Source organism: Botrytis fragariae (genome assembly GCF_013461495.1).
Source record: "Botrytis fragariae strain BVB16 chromosome Unknown tig00000186, whole genome shotgun sequence".
Lineage (NCBI taxonomy): Eukaryota > Fungi > Ascomycota > Leotiomycetes > Helotiales > Sclerotiniaceae > Botrytis > Botrytis fragariae.
In genome coordinates this window covers 152,597-171,346 of record NW_023501000.1, presented here as the reverse complement: position 1 = coordinate 171,346, position 18,750 = coordinate 152,597, and the positions used below count along the sequence as shown (strand labels likewise).

The following is an 18,750-nucleotide window of genomic DNA, read 5'->3' as shown; positions in this document are numbered from 1 at the left end:
GGTCGACGAAGATTTGAGAACGAGTGAGTATGCGTTATATTGATGGTCGATTCGTAGAATAGATAGAAAGTGATTTGGTGAATATGAGTGTGGCCGTAGTTGAAAGATTGATTTGTAAAAAAGAAACGACTGAAATGTAATTCGTTTTACAAGGTCAAGAAAGACTTTGTAAAGAGTTCGACTATCTAAATATGCGACCGTCGTCGACTTGAGCTTCGAGTCGAATGAATTAAATGTCGTAAGGTAGAAGAATGTAGGGTGGGAGAGTGCGCTTGCTGCTTTCGTCGACGGATTTGAAGATTTTCGCAGAACAAATGACCAATAAAGGCGTCCGTGAATGATGTGTCAAAATCGTTGTTGGGAAGTTGTCAAAATTATCGTCGTAAAGATGACCGGCAACTTTGTGATTGTTCAAGAACGATAATGTCACAGTCTTCTGTTGATGTGCGAGCGAGCGGTGGTGATTGTCGGAAAGGTTGTCGGTGAGGGCGAAGTAGGCAGAGAAGATTTCGTACAAAGACGCCGCATTCGAACTAGAATTTCTGAACTAAATTTGTAATCCAATCACGTGAAAACAACTCACTCTTTTTTTTGGTCACAGCCTTGAGCCGCGCCTTCTTTTGGTTGCCTTACAGCACTGTATTAAGTTGCTCGCTAATACGTCGCGCCGAAGCTCCAGGTCACTTTGGAAGCTCTTGGATATCGAAACAACATTTGAAAGTCAATACATTTACCATTATTCCATCCCATCGCGGTTACTTTGAAACCCAACTTCATACGCCCTTTTCGAATCTTTCACACAAAACTTCAACTACAAAATGTCTACATTAGAAGATCTCGATGATCTCGAGAGAGAGCAAAAGGAAGAGAAGAAGGACGATGGCGACAAGGACAAGAAGCCAACCCAAACTAATGATGCCGATGCTGAAATGAAAGATGCTGAACCTGAAAAGGAAGAGGACCCTATAGATGAGGAGATCTATAGCTTAGGTACACAAGATATTCTTACAAGGAAACGACTTTTAGAGAATGATTCTCGAATCATGAAGAGCGAGTTCCAGCGTTTATCACATGAGAAGGCTGCAATGGGCGAGAAGATTAAGGACAACCTTGAAAAGATTGAAAACAACAGGTAGGTAGAGCTATGATAATTGGCAGATTGTTATCACAGTTTGGCCAGTCCACTGACATTGTGCAGACAACTACCATACCTTGTTGGAAACGTTGTTGAGTTACTCGATCTCGACCCAACAGCTGAATCTGCCGAAGAAGGCGCAAATATCGATCTCGATGCTACCAGAGTCGGAAAGTCTGCAGTTATTAAAACCTCTACTCGACAAACCATATTCCTTCCATTAATTGGTCTGGTGGACCCAGATGAGTTGAAGCCAGGTGATTTGATTGGTGTCAATAAGGATTCATACCTCGTACTAGATACATTACCTGCGGAATATGATAGCAGAGTCAAGGCAATGGAAGTCGACGAGAAACCTACGGAAAAATACACAGATGTAGGAGGGTTGGACAAACAGATTGAGGAATTGGTCGAAGCAATTGTATGGCCAATGAAGGAGGCTGATCGTTTTAAGAAGATTGGTATCAAGGCGCCCAAAGGTTTGTTCCGTATATTGTCTGTGTATAACCAGATATACTGACATTTTTAGGTGCTCTTATGTATGGTCCTCCTGGTACTGGAAAAACACTCCTCGCGAGAGCTTGCGCCGCGCAAACAGATGCAACCTTCCTCAAACTTGCCGGTCCTCAACTCGTACAAATGTTCATTGGTGATGGTGCAAAGTTAGTACGAGATTGTTTTGCATTAGCTAAGGAAAAGGCACCAGCAATCATTTTCATCGACGAACTGGATGCTGTTGGTACAAAACGTTTCGATAGTGAGAAGAGCGGAGATCGTGAAGTGCAAAGAACTATGTTGGAGCTACTAAATCAACTTGATGGATTTGCCTCGGATGATCGTATTAAGGTACTGGCAGCAACCAACAGAGTTGATGTTCTTGATCCTGCTTTACTTCGTTCTGGTCGTCTTGATAGAAAGATTGAGTTCCCTCTACCAAACGAAGAAGCTCGTGCCCAAATTTTGAAGATTCACAGTCGTAAAATGACTGTTGATGATGCTGTCAACTGGCCCGAATTGGCACGAAGTACAGATGAGTTTGGTGGGGCTCAGTTGAAGGCGGTGTGTGTGGAAGCTGGTATGATTGCACTTAGAATGGGAAAGAACAAGATCAGCCACGAACATTATGTCGATGCCATTGCGGAGGTCCAAGCTAAGAAGAAGGGTATGTTTCCAATGACTCTATTCCACTTTTTTCTTTTTTATTCTTTTTTACAATACTGACTCATTACAGATACTGTCAATTTCTACGCATAGTGTGACTCTTTGGCGGCGTTTGGCATAGCTTGCACGGCAAGACTTGTAATCATAGACAAATCATGACATTTTAAATATGACCAAACGAGTTTCCAGGAGACGTCGAGTATGCCTCGTGATTGATGAGAGCCGATGGTAATATATTAATGAAGAAGGTCAACCATGTATCTTCCAGCATATGACGAAATGAATGACCCTCGCTCATCTTTGATATATGTGAAAATGTAACTTCTAACATATCATCCATCTAAAATAGACTTCCTACATCTGAGCAGATTCCAAGTAGGTCTTTGCGTTAACAGGGCATCGAATATGCACGAGTGTGAGGGAGAAAGGTCCAAACCACATCGGAAAACTGCATGTGCTATTTGAAAAAGTTCGCGGATGTTGACGTTTAATTCCTTTTTATCTAGTACGTAGCGAGAACCCAACTTCATTCTAGAATCAGGTTTTATGCACATCAAATGTTACCTTCATCTCTAGACTCTAGTTCAGTGATAGCGGCATCAAAAGTCAACGTTTACATTGCAAGTTAACATTTTAAGAGTCAATCTACCCACTTCTCCTCTCACGCATTATTTCCAATACCTCTTCGAACCGGTCTGCCTCCGCTCTTAGGATGTTGCTCGCATGGCTGACTTTCAAATTTCAGTAGAGTTACTCGCTTGGCTTCCCATTCCCTTTTTAGGGCAGAGGAAAGAGGACTATGCAGCTCAACACATTTGGCTAGACCCCCAATTTGTCTTCAACACTATCGCGCACAGCTAGTTCCATGAGTTGAAGATCCTTAACCCCAGTTGAAGAAATACCGCATTCAGTGTACAGAAAATGCGAAATATCGCGGACATCGAAGACGACTTTGTGGACATGCGGAGATTCAAAGAGAGTTCTGAGGGAAATATGTTCAGGTATGTCGGTTTCGAAGGCTTGGCCTGGAGAGATCGCATGCGTGGATTGCATTATGGTTAGTGATCGCTCTGAGGAGTGAGCATTGACGAGGGTTTTGGGTGAGAGAGCTGAGGGATCGAGGAGATAGGTTGGGTTGTTTGAGCGGCTCCGTGGAGATGGGGTGGTATCCAATGAATTATGAGAATGGAAGGGATGGTGATGTTTCGGTGGCTTATAGAGAGATACAGGGTGGATGTGCAGGTTGGGATCGTGAGCGCGGAGGTGAGGTCATCGAGGAAGGAGATTAGGGAGGGCGTTGTACCAACGGTTTTGATTGAGGATGGGAGCGAGGCTGATGCAGACATTTTGATTGAGGTTTGAAATTCATAACTCTAATTAGAGAGTTATTCTTCGATGAATGAAAGATGCCCTCTGGGTAAGCATTGAGGCTGGTGATCTACTAATCATTTTGTTACACATGAAGCGGAGAAATGCCTGTCATAGGCTGAGTAGCATCACATATGCACATCGCCATTCATTATTGCGGTGGTATTGAAAAGTCTCGAAGGGAAGAAGGAAAATATCTCACGATAAGGCAAATAACGTGTTGGTGGTAAAGGAGACATGCAAAGACAGGGGCAAGAAGGGGATAATCGCGATCCGAGAATTCGTTTTTGAAAGAAGAAAAGTGATCTTATCATCTGTATTCTTCGCAGTGTTGAAGAGGTAGAATAATTGAAATTTGTAACTCAGATGTGTTCATGGCTTTTAGACCGTTATGATCAGAGCAAAGAGAGTCGTAGGCAGTTGGAGGCCTTTGCAAATGGTTCCAAAAGAGGGCATAGGAGACTGGTAACTGATTTTCACAGTGGATGGGTAGACTCTAGCTTCATCTAAAGCAAGAGTCTAAAGTGTTGCATAATCAAGTCACATAGTTAGATAGCAGGCCGCTGGGAGCTGGGGATGGCGTCATAAAACCTCCTTAGCCGAGGATATAGTAACCTTTATATGGTCCATAGACCGTAGAAATATCATATAGTGGTTTTGTGTATCTCCTTCAAAGCTATTCGCGGTTTCTCATCTTTCACCTTTTCAGTCAAGTGAACACTATGTTTCCCAGTCATAGATATCACTACAGTGTTAGAACACATGTGATCATATCTCTACGGACATATTATTTAGCCAACAGATTGTTATTGGCTAGAAGAGAACGAAGAGAAGAGAAGCCGTGTAGTCTCTTGGGAAGTTGTAAATCGCGAGATTGTTTAGTTTCGACTCACTGGAGTTGGCTATGTCGAATGAAAACCCGGCTCTGACTTCCGTTTCTCCTTCTGCTTTCGATCTTCCTCATATGAATCTTTATACCGTGGAAACTCTGGCAGTCCCTCCACGACATCTCCCTCGTCAATCTTGTCCTTGACGTAATGATCATTTGCCTCACCTATCCCATATCCCCTTGGCATATAATAATCATGGTAGTATGGCGAGTTGCGATCCATCCGCCAAGTGGCTGCCACGATATCTAAAACCTTTCCCGGAACTCGCTCCTTTTGATCGTGAGCCCAATCATCAATATCTGAATCCCAAATCATCCAAAGCTGTAAGAGGTCTATTACATCATTGCCTTCTGCGATTATAGTTCCGTCGGTACCGCATGCGATGTTCAGCGCAGTAATCATTTCGTCAACACTAAATTCTCGTGTGTCTGCGCTATATTTCATACGTGCATGCATGAGAAATATAGCAATATTCTGAATGTGAGGAATCAAAAGATAGTGAGCCAGAAACCAAATGTGGGCAAGTGTAGGGAGATTCAGGTGCCGTTCCCTTGGTGTATTTTTGGGATAGTTGTGGTCTACGATGACCTCATTAGACTCTGGGATAATAATTGTTCCAGTGTTCATGTATTGAACGATATGACGAAATATCTTGGGACACATATCTGGAAGCTCGATTACCTGACTATCTTCTCTTGGAAAATTCAAGGATGTCCGGACTAGCAAGATGTTAGTCCAAAGCTGCTATCTCGCTGAATTGGGATGTTGTGAAGACGGGAGCACTTACAGTAAGGTGAGTAGTAGGCAAGACGAATTTTGGAGACGTAAAAGGTGTCGATATTTGGCGCAGTGCCGACGTTAATACGTATGAATTCATCTTTACTATAGTGCGCGGTGGTTAGAAAATTTCTTCCAATCATGGCTGCATATCTACATGCTGTAATAAAGCAACCGTCTTATTGCTGCATAAAGAGTCCAATCACTTACGAGTAATCAAGGACAGGCCTCTTGGGCCAGTGTTTCTTAAGAGGTGTAGTCATGGTTGCACGATGATCTGTAGGTAAATCTCTCTATGTTGTATGCAGTTTGATAGTTGTGTTTGTTGGAGGATTTCGTCTCTGAGAAAGGTCTGTGGAGCAAAACTGTACGGTTCCGGTCTCTTGATATTCACTTCTAACCTGTCAATACTCATTTCACAGAGTGGATCTAGTCTTTACCGAATGGATAAACCATTCTTTTTCAAGTTCATAGGAAATGCATGGCATGAAGTAGCCATGAGGTGCTAGAAATAGAATCAATGAAAATTTGACCTTTGACCGACGGAAATTCTGATGGATTGTCATTTTCTGATTTGATTGCAGTAATAGGATACATTGGTAAGCCGCTTCTTTTCAACGCGGCCCCATAACATCATTAAAACCAAAGTCCCAATTCAAATTCGTGAAAGAGATATCCTCCATCGATATCATCATGCACAAAATATTCACCCACTGTTCTCATAGTAGCTTCTCGAATATCTTCAGGTGGTTCATCTGTGAGTTGCCTTTGCTCCGCACTACTCTGTCGAACCGTAAACATTGCACCCTCAAGAACTCAAGGATTAGTCTTTTGGGCCAGTCAGGCGGTGGAGGCGATGTCTGCTCACTCATCGTCTTTTCTGAAGCTAAAGGATGGAATTACAATTTTTCAATCAGCTTCGATCAACTTCGATCAAAGATTGTTGTGTTTCTTCTTGAAATTTCTTCGATAATCATGTGATCAAAGAATTGTATAAAGGCTAGCTTTGGCTGTGTGTTTTGAGCGGGAGATGAACTCGAAATATCTGATCGAAGGACGTAAACATCCACGTGCTTCTATTCACTACTTCTGATCCAATGGCGATTGGCTAAGACAATTCAACAAGTAAAGAAAGTTTAAAAGGGGGCTGAAGTTCGATGCTAGCTAGGAGATTCAACATATCTAAATTGAGGGGAAAAAATTTCTTCCCAAACCTATATCCTGAACGACTATTTTCTCTCTTGATATCTCACAGTCATCGTGCTACCCAGCTATCTCATATCTTACCTCAGCGACCTTGACACTTGTTTCATCTCTTTAGTATTTCTCCGGGCGCTGCTGGCATTATTGCACCTGCCTCTGGTACATTCTTGCTTTTGAAGTCATCAGACATCTGTTCAAATGTGACCCATTCAACTCCCTCATGTTTGTTGATATGATCAATGATTCTGTTTCTTGTTAGTTGGTTGTCGGAAATATGATTCACGATAGGCCACGAGATTAAGATGTTTGGAAATGGCACAAGTCCTGGATATCATAAAGAGAAGCCATTGCATACCTTTGTTGCATCTTCAAAGCGTGCGGTCTCCCTGAGACGTCTGGATGGATGGTCATAGGAAACACAAACTCATCATAATTCTCGTAAAAATAGTCGAAGTGATCTAGCCACATCTGTTCCACTACTTTCGGATCCACCCATCCGTGACTATTAGGTGATTTCTTGATGAACATCATGGGAGGTAGGTCATCGATGTACCATGAAGCTGGAATCTCAACCATACCAGATGGCACACCTTTGACAAGTGGTTTCATCCACTCCTCTGCCTTCTTACTATAATCAATCTTTGTCCAAGCATCTCCAAGCCTCAACCAATACATTTGACAATCATCATGGCTCATACTATGATCATACTCTATTCCATAGCTCAATAAGAGTTCTGCTCCTTCTTTACTTGTTTCCCACCAAGGAGCCACGCTCCCCCTTGGTGGTTTGCCGCAAAAATCTGTCAACAATTTATATGTTTTGTCAAGAACATCTCGTTGCTGTTCAAGCGTCATATCAACAGGGTTTTCGTGGGAGTAACCATGAAGACCAATTTCATGTCCCGCATCACGAACCATTGCACATTCTTCGGGGAAGGTCTCGAGAGAATGACCCGGTATAAACCAGGTCGCCTTCATATTGTTCTTCTCAAAGAGCTTGAGAAGACGACGAACACCGAGTGTACCAGCGAACAATCCTGATTGTCGTAAGTTTAACGATAGTCCAAGAGTCAAGAGAAGAATGGAAATGAGATTTGCAGTGGAGAATCAAAGCTATCGTACAACATCAGAATACTCTATTCTGGGGATAAAGAGTCATATATTTGAAGCTTGATGCCGAGAAGAGGGATATAGCGGAAGAGGAATATAGCATTGTTATTAATTTGAGTAACAAACCTCTACTAATGTCTGATGTCGAGTCTTCGCCACCATATGAACCTAGCCATCCGGCTACGGCATCAATATCAACTCCATAGCCGCAGAGCACGCGTTTCTTGACTTTCTTATTCATTTCTGTGTTTGAGGGGGGAGGAGAAGTAGAAGAAGACATAATCGAGTTCGGGAAAGTATATAGTAGTCTGAGTAGATGAAGATACACAACCGACGAGAGCTGCACTGCCTGCTGCTTTATACTTCGTTGTTAATTACCTAGTACCTTGACCACGATGGAAGTCACTTTAGGATTCTGAAGTGTGGGGAAAGCTTCAATTGCCGCCTTCATTAGGAACATTTTGATAAGAGCTTCAACGTTTCGATTAATAAGAGGAACTGATTGCCAGGTACTTTATCCGAAAAGAGGAAGCAAATATCCGAAAGTGTATATTAAAACCAAGTCACATGATCTGACATTGCGGCGAGACAACTCCATCGAGAAAGATACCCCTGTCAAATGCATGTGATTGTTTAGGTGCACTAAGTGGGCTTATGGACACCAGTAGGTACCGGATTCTAATTTTGAACAGAAAGGTAGGATCGCATCAAGGTACGAGCCAAAGGAAGATAGGACCAGCTTGCGTTAATAACATTACCAAAGATTCCTTGATCTGATCTCATAGTCAAGCATCAGTACCTAGGTATTTTAAGTCAATGTTCGTTTACATTGATTGCCCATCTTGAAGCTTTAGAATCATATCAGGCGCAACCCCAACAACTTTACTCTACCTACGAAGCTTACGACGTTGACGAGAAAAAAGAACATTTGTTTACTGGCGTTGCAGGGACTGACACCCTGCGGTGCAGTTATATCTCTGAGGCAAATGAAAGTCGAATGAATGCAGCCCTTGAATCCTTTCCTGAGTGCTTTCTTCAAGAGTGCTCTGCCTACACAGTGTACGCCAGTACACCATCATGTAAGCTTGTCAACAATACTAGATTTCCATCAACATCTTCAACGAGGGGCATTGGACACGAAGCTAATAGCTCTTTAGATATTATTAGTACCTACTACCGAAGTTCTCCTTACCTCCCGCGATCGAGAGACCGGCGCGCTTTACGCAGACCTTGCAGGATCGGAAGATTTCCTGGGCAGTCATGTCTTGCGAGTACCGGCCAACCATGCTGCGACTGCGGGAGGGAAGGATGCGCCAAATATGCGGGAGAACCGAGGGAAGGCAAAACAATATACAACAGTTAATGGGAGGACTGTCGTGATCAAAGATGCTTTTGTTTATAGTAATAAGGGTTGGTATTGTGCCAATTCACTGGAGGATTAATACTAATACTCCCTACCGCAGGATTTAAGACTTTGAACCAAGCCCAACTCTTATCAGATACTTTGTGGTACCCAGATTCGCTCGAACCACGACAATGGCTTGTCTACTATATATCTAGACCTTTAGTTGGCATATTCGAGGAAATCAAAATCACAACTGCGATGCTAGCCACGAGGCTGACAGATGGTAGACCGATTATCCCAGCGAGGTCGTCCTCAATGCCTGATTCCGCTTCTATGAACGGACTTCCTCGTAAGAAGGATATAAAGAGTTTCAGTGACCTTTTGACGAATTTCCCTATGATTGCGAGACAAATGCAACCCGGCTTGGAGGCCCTGTTTAAGGAATTTAATCAAGTATTTGAAAAGCAATTACCTCCTCCTCCATCGGCTGCGAATATTCCAGACCCTGTGCCAGATGGGCCCATAGCTACAGCGATGAAGAAAGCACGCTCTAGTAGTTTTTCGACTCCAGGCCAACCGAACGGGCATGTGCAACGTTATATCGTAGATTTCTATACCGAGGACGATGAGAATGTTATGCGGGGAGCTCTGGAGACCGCAGTCACGTCTGCGATTGATCTTTTCCAAATGGTTGACAAACAACAACTCTCCCTCCTTGGAGCTACGACGGATCTTACGGGTCCAATCGTAGAACGTTTGATTGATCGTTATGTTACCGAGCAATTGCATGATACCATCTTATTCCCAAGACTATGTACAATGAAACGCCCCGAGGACTTAGAATTGGAATCAAAAATCAGGCAGATGGAGTTTGTGGATATTTCACAAGTTGGTATACCAATTCAGGGTGGGCATCAAGGCAAACATGAACTCACGTTACGACTTGGTCGTGCTGTCGAAGAATTTCGGAAATTGAATGGAGCAGGAAGCCCTCAGCAGATGATGGATATCCTACTTGTAACATTGAAAACAGTGACGCAGCTCATTGAAATTCCAACGAGCATAGGAGGGCCTCCTTCTCCCGAGAAAGTAAGCTCTGTCTTGACTATCAATGCTGATACTCTCGTATCTTTACTACTGGTTGTGGTCATAAGGGCGCAGGTCAGGTATCTCCAGGCTCGTCTTTTATATATGCGTCACTTTATATTTGTCGATGATGTGGAAAGCGGTGAGATGGGATATGCGCTAAGCACATTTGAAGCTGTCTTATCATATCTTGTAAGAGATTCAGGAGGTTTGCGGAAAGCTAGTCGGCGAAACCATAAATTATGGGCAGCCACGAAAAAAGGCAACTTGAAGGAGATGATGAAGATTATGGAGCCAGAACGAGAGCTTTCTTCGGACGAAGAAGAATCTGATCATGAGGAGGCCGTCGTAGACGACATAATCGATGAGAACAGGCCTTGGAATACTTCGAATGGGCATGCCAGGCGGAGATCTTCTGGAGTTGCTACCCGGCTTTCTGAAGCATCTACTCTTACTCACGTATTTCCCTGGCAGTATTCACATGACGGTGCAGATGAAGAGCGATTACCACCACTGCGGAGACCCAAAACAGTTACTATGGATGTACGAAGTTTATCTAGCAACTCCGAGATGTCTTTCAGATCACGGGCTACCACGATTGACTCGACAAGTAGCGGCATCGAAGGCGATACCTCAATAGAACGATTGTCGCAAACTGAAGATTCATCTGGCGAGTCTGTTCTTATGATGGCCGTTCAGCATGAGAGACCGGAGTCACTGCGGTATCTTCTGTCGTTACAATACTACTTCCCGCTACGGTCGGTTCTTGAAGATACGAACAATGAAGGAACAACTTTATTGAGTGCTGCTGTGCAGTTGGGGCATACCGAACTTATTAATATAATACTGGATTTTGTTTATCGGGCTTCATCGGAATTGATTGTCGTTGGATATCTTTCGAGGCAGGATATTAACGGCAGAAGTGTGGCACATTTTTTGTTTAACTATCCGGAGCTAATTTCAAGAGTCGGACGTTTATTGCCTTGGAGGCAGAAAGATAAAAATGGCCAAACGCCACTTTTCGCTTTATGCAGATCATACGACCATGGACGCTACAGACCTATGGTAGAGGCAGCACTTGCAGCTGCTACAACTTCCCAAGGAGATAACCAACCTCTACATTTGGACGATCATGTTGACTTGAAAGGTAACACGTTGTTACATATCGTCAATGATCCTCAAGTAGCATTACAACTTCTTTCTCATTGTGATTCTGATGTTAATGCGACAAATGAGAAGAAATTTACGCCGCTCATGGTAGCTAGCAAATATGGTCGATTAGAAATGGTTCGAGCTCTATTTTCAGATCCTAGAGTAGATCTTTTTGCCAAAGAACTTCGTGGCTTGACAGCGGTGGAGCTTGCTAAGGATGATGACGTACGGAATAGAATTGATGATTTAATATTATTCTCAGGGCTGCCAGCTACTGATGGAAGGATCACGGCTGTAGTGAGGTCATTTTTCGTTGAGGATGCAACTATTCGATTGGTACTCAAGTCTGGGGCACCATCGGGGCCTCAAAACTTCACTGTAACCACTTGCAGACGTTCATTGTCTGATTTTGAGCACCTGGCAAAATTACTCGCTCTGGAAAATCCAGCGTCATGGTTGCCATCTATATCAGGGATGAGATCGCCTTTCCAATTCCCCTCAAGGCCTTCTAGGGCTGTTCTGAGAGATATACAGATTCATCTCGACGCATTTTTGAAAATTCTACTAGCACATACCACCTTCTCAACACATGAAATGCTATGGGAATTTTTCCTGGTACCAGATATACAAGCAGAAATGATGGAACAGAGGTCTAAATTGAAGGCTGAGGCAAGGGTAGAAACTGTACGGGAGGAATACCAGCCAATTGGTGATGTTCGCGATGTCGAGCAATTCGTAGATCATGCACGAGATATGGTCCGAAGTGTCAACTATTCTACCAAAAGTGTAGCGCGCAGGGCTAATATGGTGGCAACTGTTACCATGGGTATGTATTCCATAACACTTATATGCAACAGAGGACTAACATGAACAGATCTTTACGATGCTTATAAGCTTTCCACTCGCGCAATTTCAACCCTCACCTTTATTCCTCAAACTCATATTTCAGCTCTCGAAGCCTATACCCAAACACTTGCTCCATTATCCACATCCCCATATTCCACTTTCCATACCACAGTTCTTTCGATTCATAGCACTATAATCGCCATGCTACTATCTCTATCCCGTCCCACATCGCTCATCTCATCAATTACTACATCCCGGAAATCAATAGAACGTTCATACAATTCTCTCTCCCGATCAACTCGCTGGCCACTGGGCCTCCTGGACGAAACTCGCCAACGGTTGAACGAAGAAAAAGAAGACAAAGTCCGGAGAACAAAAGAAGAAGTCGAGGAAACTGGAAGAGAATTAAGATACACTCAACAAGTTGTAGCGGCAGAACTAGCTGGTTGGCAAGATTTACACGAGAAGATGGGGCGGAAAGCTGTGAAAGATTTGGCGCAGTCAATGCTTGTCAGAGAACGTACAACATTGGAGGGGTTGAGAAGAGCAGTCAGGAGGTTAAAGGTTGGAGAGAGGAGAGTTGCGGAGGTTGTGATGGAGGAGAGTGAAGATGAAGAGGAGGGTGGGGAGGTGGTGGCTAGTGGTAGTCATATTGAGAGTGTCACTCTGTAGTTGCTACATCGACTTGATGCAGAATCGAGAGATATTCTTTGCAGGTGCAGAGACTGACGAATGGGAATGACTGAAATGAAATGGCACATTGCGTTTTGTTTTGGTTTGGATAGAGATCATGATCATGCCTGGCGATTGAGGCGTGGCATGAGTTGATATGATATTATACTGTATAGCATCGTGGCGTCTAGGCATACACAAAACCCCATCAGCGGGTTTAACTTATTGATTATGGTTCATTACTAGATTCCACGCATTGTGTTCCAAGTGATTACTGTGTTATCATAAACTGATATGAATTATGTATCCTGATTCTTCTCGCACATATCGTCCATCTCATCCGAGTATATCAATCAGACAATAAATGTAAGTCTGGAATACTACAAGGCTCCAGACAGTTATTGTCTCATATATCATTACTCATAAATCGTCTACTGTATGTCTCGTTATGATATCATTTCATCCCATAATACCATGAATGCTGACCGTCTCAACTCCTGTAATTCAACCTTGATGACTAGGGTGCTGAATCATCGGCCCATGAGCTTTACAACCAGTCATCTCTAGGTATTTGTCTCCACGATATACCTAGCTACTGTACGGATGCCACCAAAACTCCTCTCGTGCCCCTATTCGTATCCAAGCACCATCATGATATCATCGCTAAATTTAGGTAACAGAAGCATTCAGTTTGCCCACAACTTCTCTTTCCCACCAACTTTCAAAATTCAATACTAGTTTGTCTTTTCGGGCTTCTTCTGCTGCGAATACTACCGCGTGACTTCGGATTACTTCTTCTACTATAATTGAGGGTTTGTGTCAGTTTTAACCAGCAGCAAAACGGAGAAGAGTCTCAGGAAAAAGAACAAATAATTACAGCTACACCCTACCCATTTTCTCTGCGCAACTTCTACTTCCGCCCCTCATTCATGACACTATTTATAGCCCCCACAAACTGTCTTACTAGCCCTTCATCCCCGCCTCCATGTCCACTCTTGATATCCGTGATTTTCGGCTCATAAACCTTTGTTTCCCCAGTATTAAAGTCCTCAACGGTAATAGTCGTACTGTCTGCATGTATTTCTCCATCACTACCGTATATGTGTGAATATCTCTCACAAATCTTTTTCGTATGAGATACCATGTGGAACGAAGCTTGTTTGGCTCCGCGATTAAGGGAGGGATTAGCGGGAAACGTGAGAGTCACGAATTGGTCATCGTTAACTGTGTTGTCGGATTCGTAGACACAGCGGCCGAACCAGTTTTTGCCTTCGATATCGGAGACAGGTGTTGAGGATGTGTAGTCTTGAGATAAGACAGAGAGGATGGCGGATTCGGCGACTTCAGGACCAGAGGTAGTGAGGATATCTTCGATGTCTGGGACGAGAATGTCGACAGGCCAGTTGGTATTGGGAGCTTGGAGTCCTTTGTATTTGGGAGATATGTATATGTCTTTAGCGGAGTACTTGCATTCTGGTTCAATGGGACAGGAGAGACAGTTTGTTGCGGTGCCTGCGGCTGCGGGTTTGCGGGTATGGGTAAATTGCTGTACTGAACCAGAGGAGGTTATTGTTTCGGGGAGATGGGGTGGAGCGGTTGGGTCGGAGGGGGGAGGAGAACAGAGGAGCCAGAGAAGGAGATCAATATCGTGGCAGGATTTCGTGAGGAGAGACGGGGCAGTCGTGGATTCTTTGCGCCAGTTTCCACTATTTGGCTGTTAGCTATCATGCCCTGGAATTGGAGAGGAAACATTCATACCGAACATAACTATGAGTAAAATGCCACCAGCCCACCGGCTCAGTATGGTTAATACTCAGCACGTCCCCAATAACCCTCTCTTCCAAAAGTAACTTCCTCAACATCATATTATGCGGACTATACCTCAATACATGTCCAATACTGAATATTTTATCTGGTAATCTATTGCGTGGATAATCTGGCAGCATTGCCCTATAAATCTCTACACAATCCTCCAATGTTGTCGCCAATGGCTTCTCACACATAATGTGCAAGCCCAACGGTTTCAATCCCACAATAACCTCTTTATGCATTTCATCCAGCACACATATAAACGCGGCATCGATCCCAGGCTGTACGGACTCCCCGCGAGCAGCGCGGGCTCGTCGATCGAGCTCATAGGAGAGGAATTCTTTCCAGTTGGAAAATGACTGTCCTTCAGACGGGGAATCAGAACCCCAGATGTAGCGCGAACCGAGGCGTTGTCGTTTGTAGGGGATGGGTTCTGCGACTGCAGAGACGATGCCTGGAGTAGATTCGTGCACACAGCGGGAATATTGACTACCTCGAGATCCCGCGCCGATAATGAGGATGCGGGGTGGGTTTGAGGAGGTGGTTGTGGAGGAGTTGGCTGGAGCGGATGCGTGTGGTGACATATCTACGAAGTTATAGTTTGAGGTTGGAATTGCTGTAGATTGGCTTGGGGTTGAGGTTTATCTCAAGAGATATCGGCTTGAAGATTGAAACTTCAATTGAATTAGATATGCTCGTGGATATCTCTGTATACTTGGTTGATCGCACTTGTCGACAGCAAAGGCATGTATGGACGATAGGCCATCACATAATGAAAACGAATTAAACTTTACTTATCCTCGATTTCAGGGCGTACCCAGGTAGCAGAACAACACATCCTACCAATTGTGTAGATGCGAAGCTATTGAGCTACCTAATCATGCAGGAAGGGCTCTTCAGGTCCCTTGCCTGACCCCGCGATAAGGGGTGGGGAAAGTAACGTTACTAGGTTCGAACCAATCATATCCGAGTAATTTGTATTGCAGAAGATATACGCCATTTCTTCACATCTTCATCTTCATATTATTGTTTTACAAACCATGTCTGCCTCTTGAATATACCTCGGTGCACCAAACTTCCGGACTGAGAAAATGGGGAACAGCTGATGAGTACTTTGAGGAGAAGAATGACTGACTACGTTACATCGGGGCGTCTTTTGTTGCATATCTGCTTAAAGTCTGACGCAATACAAGACATTTGGAATACGGATATGCCTTGTAGGTTGGACGAGAGTTCACGAATATCACATTCTGGGCATGAAACTTGAGGTTACAGATAAGATAATATTCAAAATTGAGTTTATAGCTGAACTATAAATTTTGCACGTTACTTTCAGATCGCCTTTTTCTTCGAGCGAAGTCTAGAGCATAGGAAGCGACGACGCTCCACACCAGGCGACAACGGAAAATCTTACCCCCTCAGGAAGTAAAGGGCAGTGGACGTTGCATTCATCCTTGTTCGCATATTATGGTTCAATGCCTGTCACCCTCTTAAAGGGCGCTTCGATTGTGTTCTGATATCCAGTGGCATGAGTTTTCACCTTCCTGAGCCATTACCGCTCCAAGATGTTCTCGATATCCACCACAAAGGCCAGAATAGATCTCCCACACCTGCCATTGAGCATGGGATCAACAAGTTTTGATGCGTGGAGTGCCACATACACACCGAGAGTTTCAATTGCAATATTCTGTATCATCGGAGAACAACCATCAAGAACAACATCCACAAGCCCAGCTTGGTGTCGAAATCGATTGACAGTTGCAATAACATGTAGACCAGTGGCATTATCCTGCTTCCAACAGAAATTCGAAGATTATTCTTAAATTCTGATTATGATATCCTCGCGTAGCGTACCTCATGTTTCGTACCATCCACTGATCCTGCGCTCGACAAGTTCCCTCATTGCTTCGTATGTCTGACATTTATCTTTTAGATCTTCACGAAAATCAATTTCCTCAAACTTGACTCTGGGTTGTCGGTCAAGTTTACAATGTGCTCCATACTTATTCACTTTGTGAGCGGTCAGTACAACGGGAGAAGTCCAGTTGTGGGATACCGCACTTTTACTCATAGTTGCGTATATAACGTTCCTATCGCCAAGCTTCCGGTTTGGTTGTCTTAATGTTCCAAGGTACACACTAGGTTTGAATAATGGATCCGGTGATCCATGATCTTCACCGGGATCTGGAAATGGTGGGTTTAATACACCCAGTGGTGTAGCAGGCCGCTGTTCGGTAAACACATCGTGTGCGGAATCGTCGTATGGTTCTTCTGAGAAACTTATTATGGCTTCTTGCCCTGAATCAAGTTGGTTGGGTGACAGGCATTTTGAAACTCGTGCAGATAAAGGTTGAGTAGAAGGAGCGAACAACTTTGCAGAATCGATGGATGTCTCAGACGGAAAGTAAGTTGGCGGAATTTCTAGCGTAGGAGGGGCTAGAGGCTTTACTGCCTTGTGCTGGAGCCCTGAAAGTCCAGAATCATTACCGGTTAGAGGTAGGAAGTGAGTTTCTGGTGGGAATATACGGTCTTCATCTGAAATTTCCACCACGTGGGACAATCTTTCCAGTATCTCCTCTTCTGATTTGGTCCGTTCTAGTCCCTCGCGTTCCTGAGATGCCATTTTTGGAGCAATCGAGAGAGAGGAGAATGCATTGTTATATCCAATGGTTGGAGAAAATGTTGAAAAGCGGTCCTTATATTACTGTCGATTTGAGAGCAAGATTAGGAGCTTTCTTGATTGTCTTTGTAAGCTCTAGAAGGTTAAATAAAGAATATTGAAATACATCAGCTCAATCCTTGAGCATAGCTAACATGTGAAGATCGAACAAAGAATTGTGATATTCATTACTAGAAAAATTGTACAGATTGATCGAGACTTCTCGAAAAACTTACGATTCTCTTTGAATTCTACCACACAGAGTATACTTATGATGTTTGTCATAACTCTGCTTTAAATGCCATTGCAATGATATTAAAGCTTGCAGAATATACGATAAATCGTCAGATAACTTGCATCAAATATATCGTGAGAGAAAATTCATCTTGATGTTTGTAAAAAGCACCTGCAATTTGGGAGCAAGTGGAGAAATCCTACTCATTCGCCGAAACTCGGGTTCTGGCCTCGATGTCAAGGCATTATATCATGTCACATGATCCTTACCTCGCTTCTCAGGATCTTTCAATTCTGCCTCCGAACCTCCCAACTACCTTGAGATCCCCAATTGACGCCCATCATACCTGTCAAGATGTTCACACAAACTGTCCGCGCTTCGGTATGCTATATGCTCAGCTCAAAATGTCATTTTACTAACGGCAGAAGCGCTCTCAAATCGCCCGCGTTGCGAGGCAGCAAATGATCAGCAAGAGAACTTTCATCGTTCCTACTGCTGTTCGTCGTGGTACGTTCATAATTCTATTCACAACTATTATTCTGCCTCCAGAATCACCGCCACCGGAGCACATAATACACGTAGATGTACCCGCCAGTCAGAAGCTAATTCCGATCAATAGCGGACCTTGTCCAAGATCTTTACCTCAAGGAATTGAAGAGTTACAAAGCTCCTCAAGTCAAGGCATCCGATTCCGAAGGACAAGTTCTCAAGTTCTCCCCACCTAAGGCTCCTACATCCCCAGAAGAAACCGATATCGCAAAGGAATTGGCAGCATATGAGGCAAGCACAGTCGAAGTAGAGGGACAAGCCGAGGGAGGTGTTGAGGCCAAGGAGGTTGATTGGTTTGAGGAGGAGCCTGAGGAGGAGGCTGCACACCACTAGATTACGAAATGATACCGGAGTGAAAACGTGAAGCCGCGTGGTAGATTAAAACGTGGGGATGCGATGGAGGGGCGGGGAAATGTGTACACATAGCGACGTGGTAGAATGAAGTGCGAATTGTACAGTCATTAACCGCCTATTTTGAAAGAAGACTCGATCGACTAGATATCTTCCGCAGTACATGTCACTATTTTTCTAAGTTCCTGGAAGCAGAGTGTCCATACCGTCCATCTCGAGACGAGTAAATTGCTACCATCTGCTTGTTTTGGTCCCTCATTTTTCACCCTGTCCTCGAAATCATGAGTGTTTCACGCCAAGTGGCTAGGATTCCTGAATCACAGGGAGCGCTATCATGACGAAATTGTACAAAAGAATACTTAGTATATTAAGTCCAGTTTTGGAATTGTTGTTCCGCACCAT

General features: G+C 43.8%; 8 protein-coding genes across 8 annotated transcripts; 3 read left to right on the top strand and 5 right to left on the bottom strand.

The window, feature by feature from the left end:
- Nucleotides 1-818: 818 nt before the first annotated feature.
- On the top strand, nucleotides 819-2,463 carry Bfra_010064 (putative 26s protease regulatory subunit 6a protein; the record flags this gene model as incomplete). The annotated part of the gene is made up of 4 exons (XM_037340398.1): nucleotides 819-1,132; nucleotides 1,172-1,614; nucleotides 1,665-2,297; nucleotides 2,367-2,463. The coding sequence occupies 4 exons, from the start codon at nucleotides 819-821 to the stop codon at nucleotides 2,387-2,389; spliced, it is 1,413 nt and encodes a 470-aa protein (XP_037188866.1). The 3' UTR covers nucleotides 2,390-2,463.
- Nucleotides 2,464-3,115: 652 nt separating this feature from the next.
- On the bottom strand, nucleotides 3,116-3,349 carry Bfra_010063 (putative 3 -5 exonuclease protein; the record flags this gene model as incomplete). Its single annotated transcript, XM_037340397.1, has 1 exon — nucleotides 3,116-3,349. One exon carries the CDS (start codon nucleotides 3,347-3,349, stop codon nucleotides 3,116-3,118), a length of 234 nt encoding a protein of 77 aa, XP_037188865.1.
- A 1,217-nt stretch (nucleotides 3,350-4,566) lies between these two features.
- Bfra_010062 (uncharacterized protein) lies at nucleotides 4,567-5,594 on the bottom strand (the record flags this gene model as incomplete). Its single annotated transcript, XM_037340396.1, has 3 exons — nucleotides 4,567-5,273; nucleotides 5,342-5,436; nucleotides 5,542-5,594. 3 exons carry the CDS (start codon nucleotides 5,592-5,594, stop codon nucleotides 4,567-4,569), a joined length of 855 nt encoding a protein of 284 aa, XP_037188864.1.
- A 1,046-nt stretch (nucleotides 5,595-6,640) lies between these two features.
- On the bottom strand, nucleotides 6,641-7,924 carry Bfra_010061 (putative polysaccharide deacetylase family protein; the record flags this gene model as incomplete). The annotated part of the gene is made up of 3 exons (XM_037340395.1): nucleotides 6,641-6,779; nucleotides 6,890-7,571; nucleotides 7,771-7,924. The coding sequence occupies 3 exons, from the start codon at nucleotides 7,922-7,924 to the stop codon at nucleotides 6,641-6,643; spliced, it is 975 nt and encodes a 324-aa protein (XP_037188863.1).
- Nucleotides 7,925-8,645: 721 nt separating this feature from the next.
- Nucleotides 8,646-12,745, top strand: Bfra_010060 (putative vps9 domain protein; the record flags this gene model as incomplete). Its single annotated transcript, XM_037340394.1, has 4 exons — nucleotides 8,646-8,723; nucleotides 8,802-9,054; nucleotides 9,108-12,053; nucleotides 12,102-12,745. The coding sequence occupies 4 exons, from the start codon at nucleotides 8,646-8,648 to the stop codon at nucleotides 12,743-12,745; spliced, it is 3,921 nt and encodes a 1,306-aa protein (XP_037188862.1).
- A 910-nt stretch (nucleotides 12,746-13,655) lies between these two features.
- Nucleotides 13,656-15,138, bottom strand: Bfra_010059 (putative streptomycin biosynthesis protein; the record flags this gene model as incomplete). The annotated part of the gene is made up of 2 exons (XM_037340393.1): nucleotides 13,656-14,451; nucleotides 14,504-15,138. The coding sequence occupies 2 exons, from the start codon at nucleotides 15,136-15,138 to the stop codon at nucleotides 13,656-13,658; spliced, it is 1,431 nt and encodes a 476-aa protein (XP_037188861.1).
- Nucleotides 15,139-16,409: 1,271 nt separating this feature from the next.
- On the bottom strand, nucleotides 16,410-17,177 carry Bfra_010058 (uncharacterized protein; the record flags this gene model as incomplete). Its single annotated transcript, XM_037340392.1, has 1 exon — nucleotides 16,410-17,177. The coding sequence occupies one exon, from the start codon at nucleotides 17,175-17,177 to the stop codon at nucleotides 16,410-16,412; it is 768 nt and encodes a 255-aa protein (XP_037188860.1).
- Nucleotides 17,178-17,778: 601 nt separating this feature from the next.
- Bfra_010057 (putative mitochondrial f1f0 atp synthase subunit atp14 protein) lies at nucleotides 17,779-18,330 on the top strand (the record flags this gene model as incomplete). The annotated part of the gene is made up of 3 exons (XM_037340391.1): nucleotides 17,779-17,829; nucleotides 17,874-17,955; nucleotides 18,068-18,330. Exons 1-3 carry the CDS (start codon nucleotides 17,803-17,805, stop codon nucleotides 18,328-18,330), a joined length of 372 nt encoding a protein of 123 aa, XP_037188859.1. The 5' UTR covers nucleotides 17,779-17,802.
- Nucleotides 18,331-18,750: the final 420 nt, after the last annotated feature.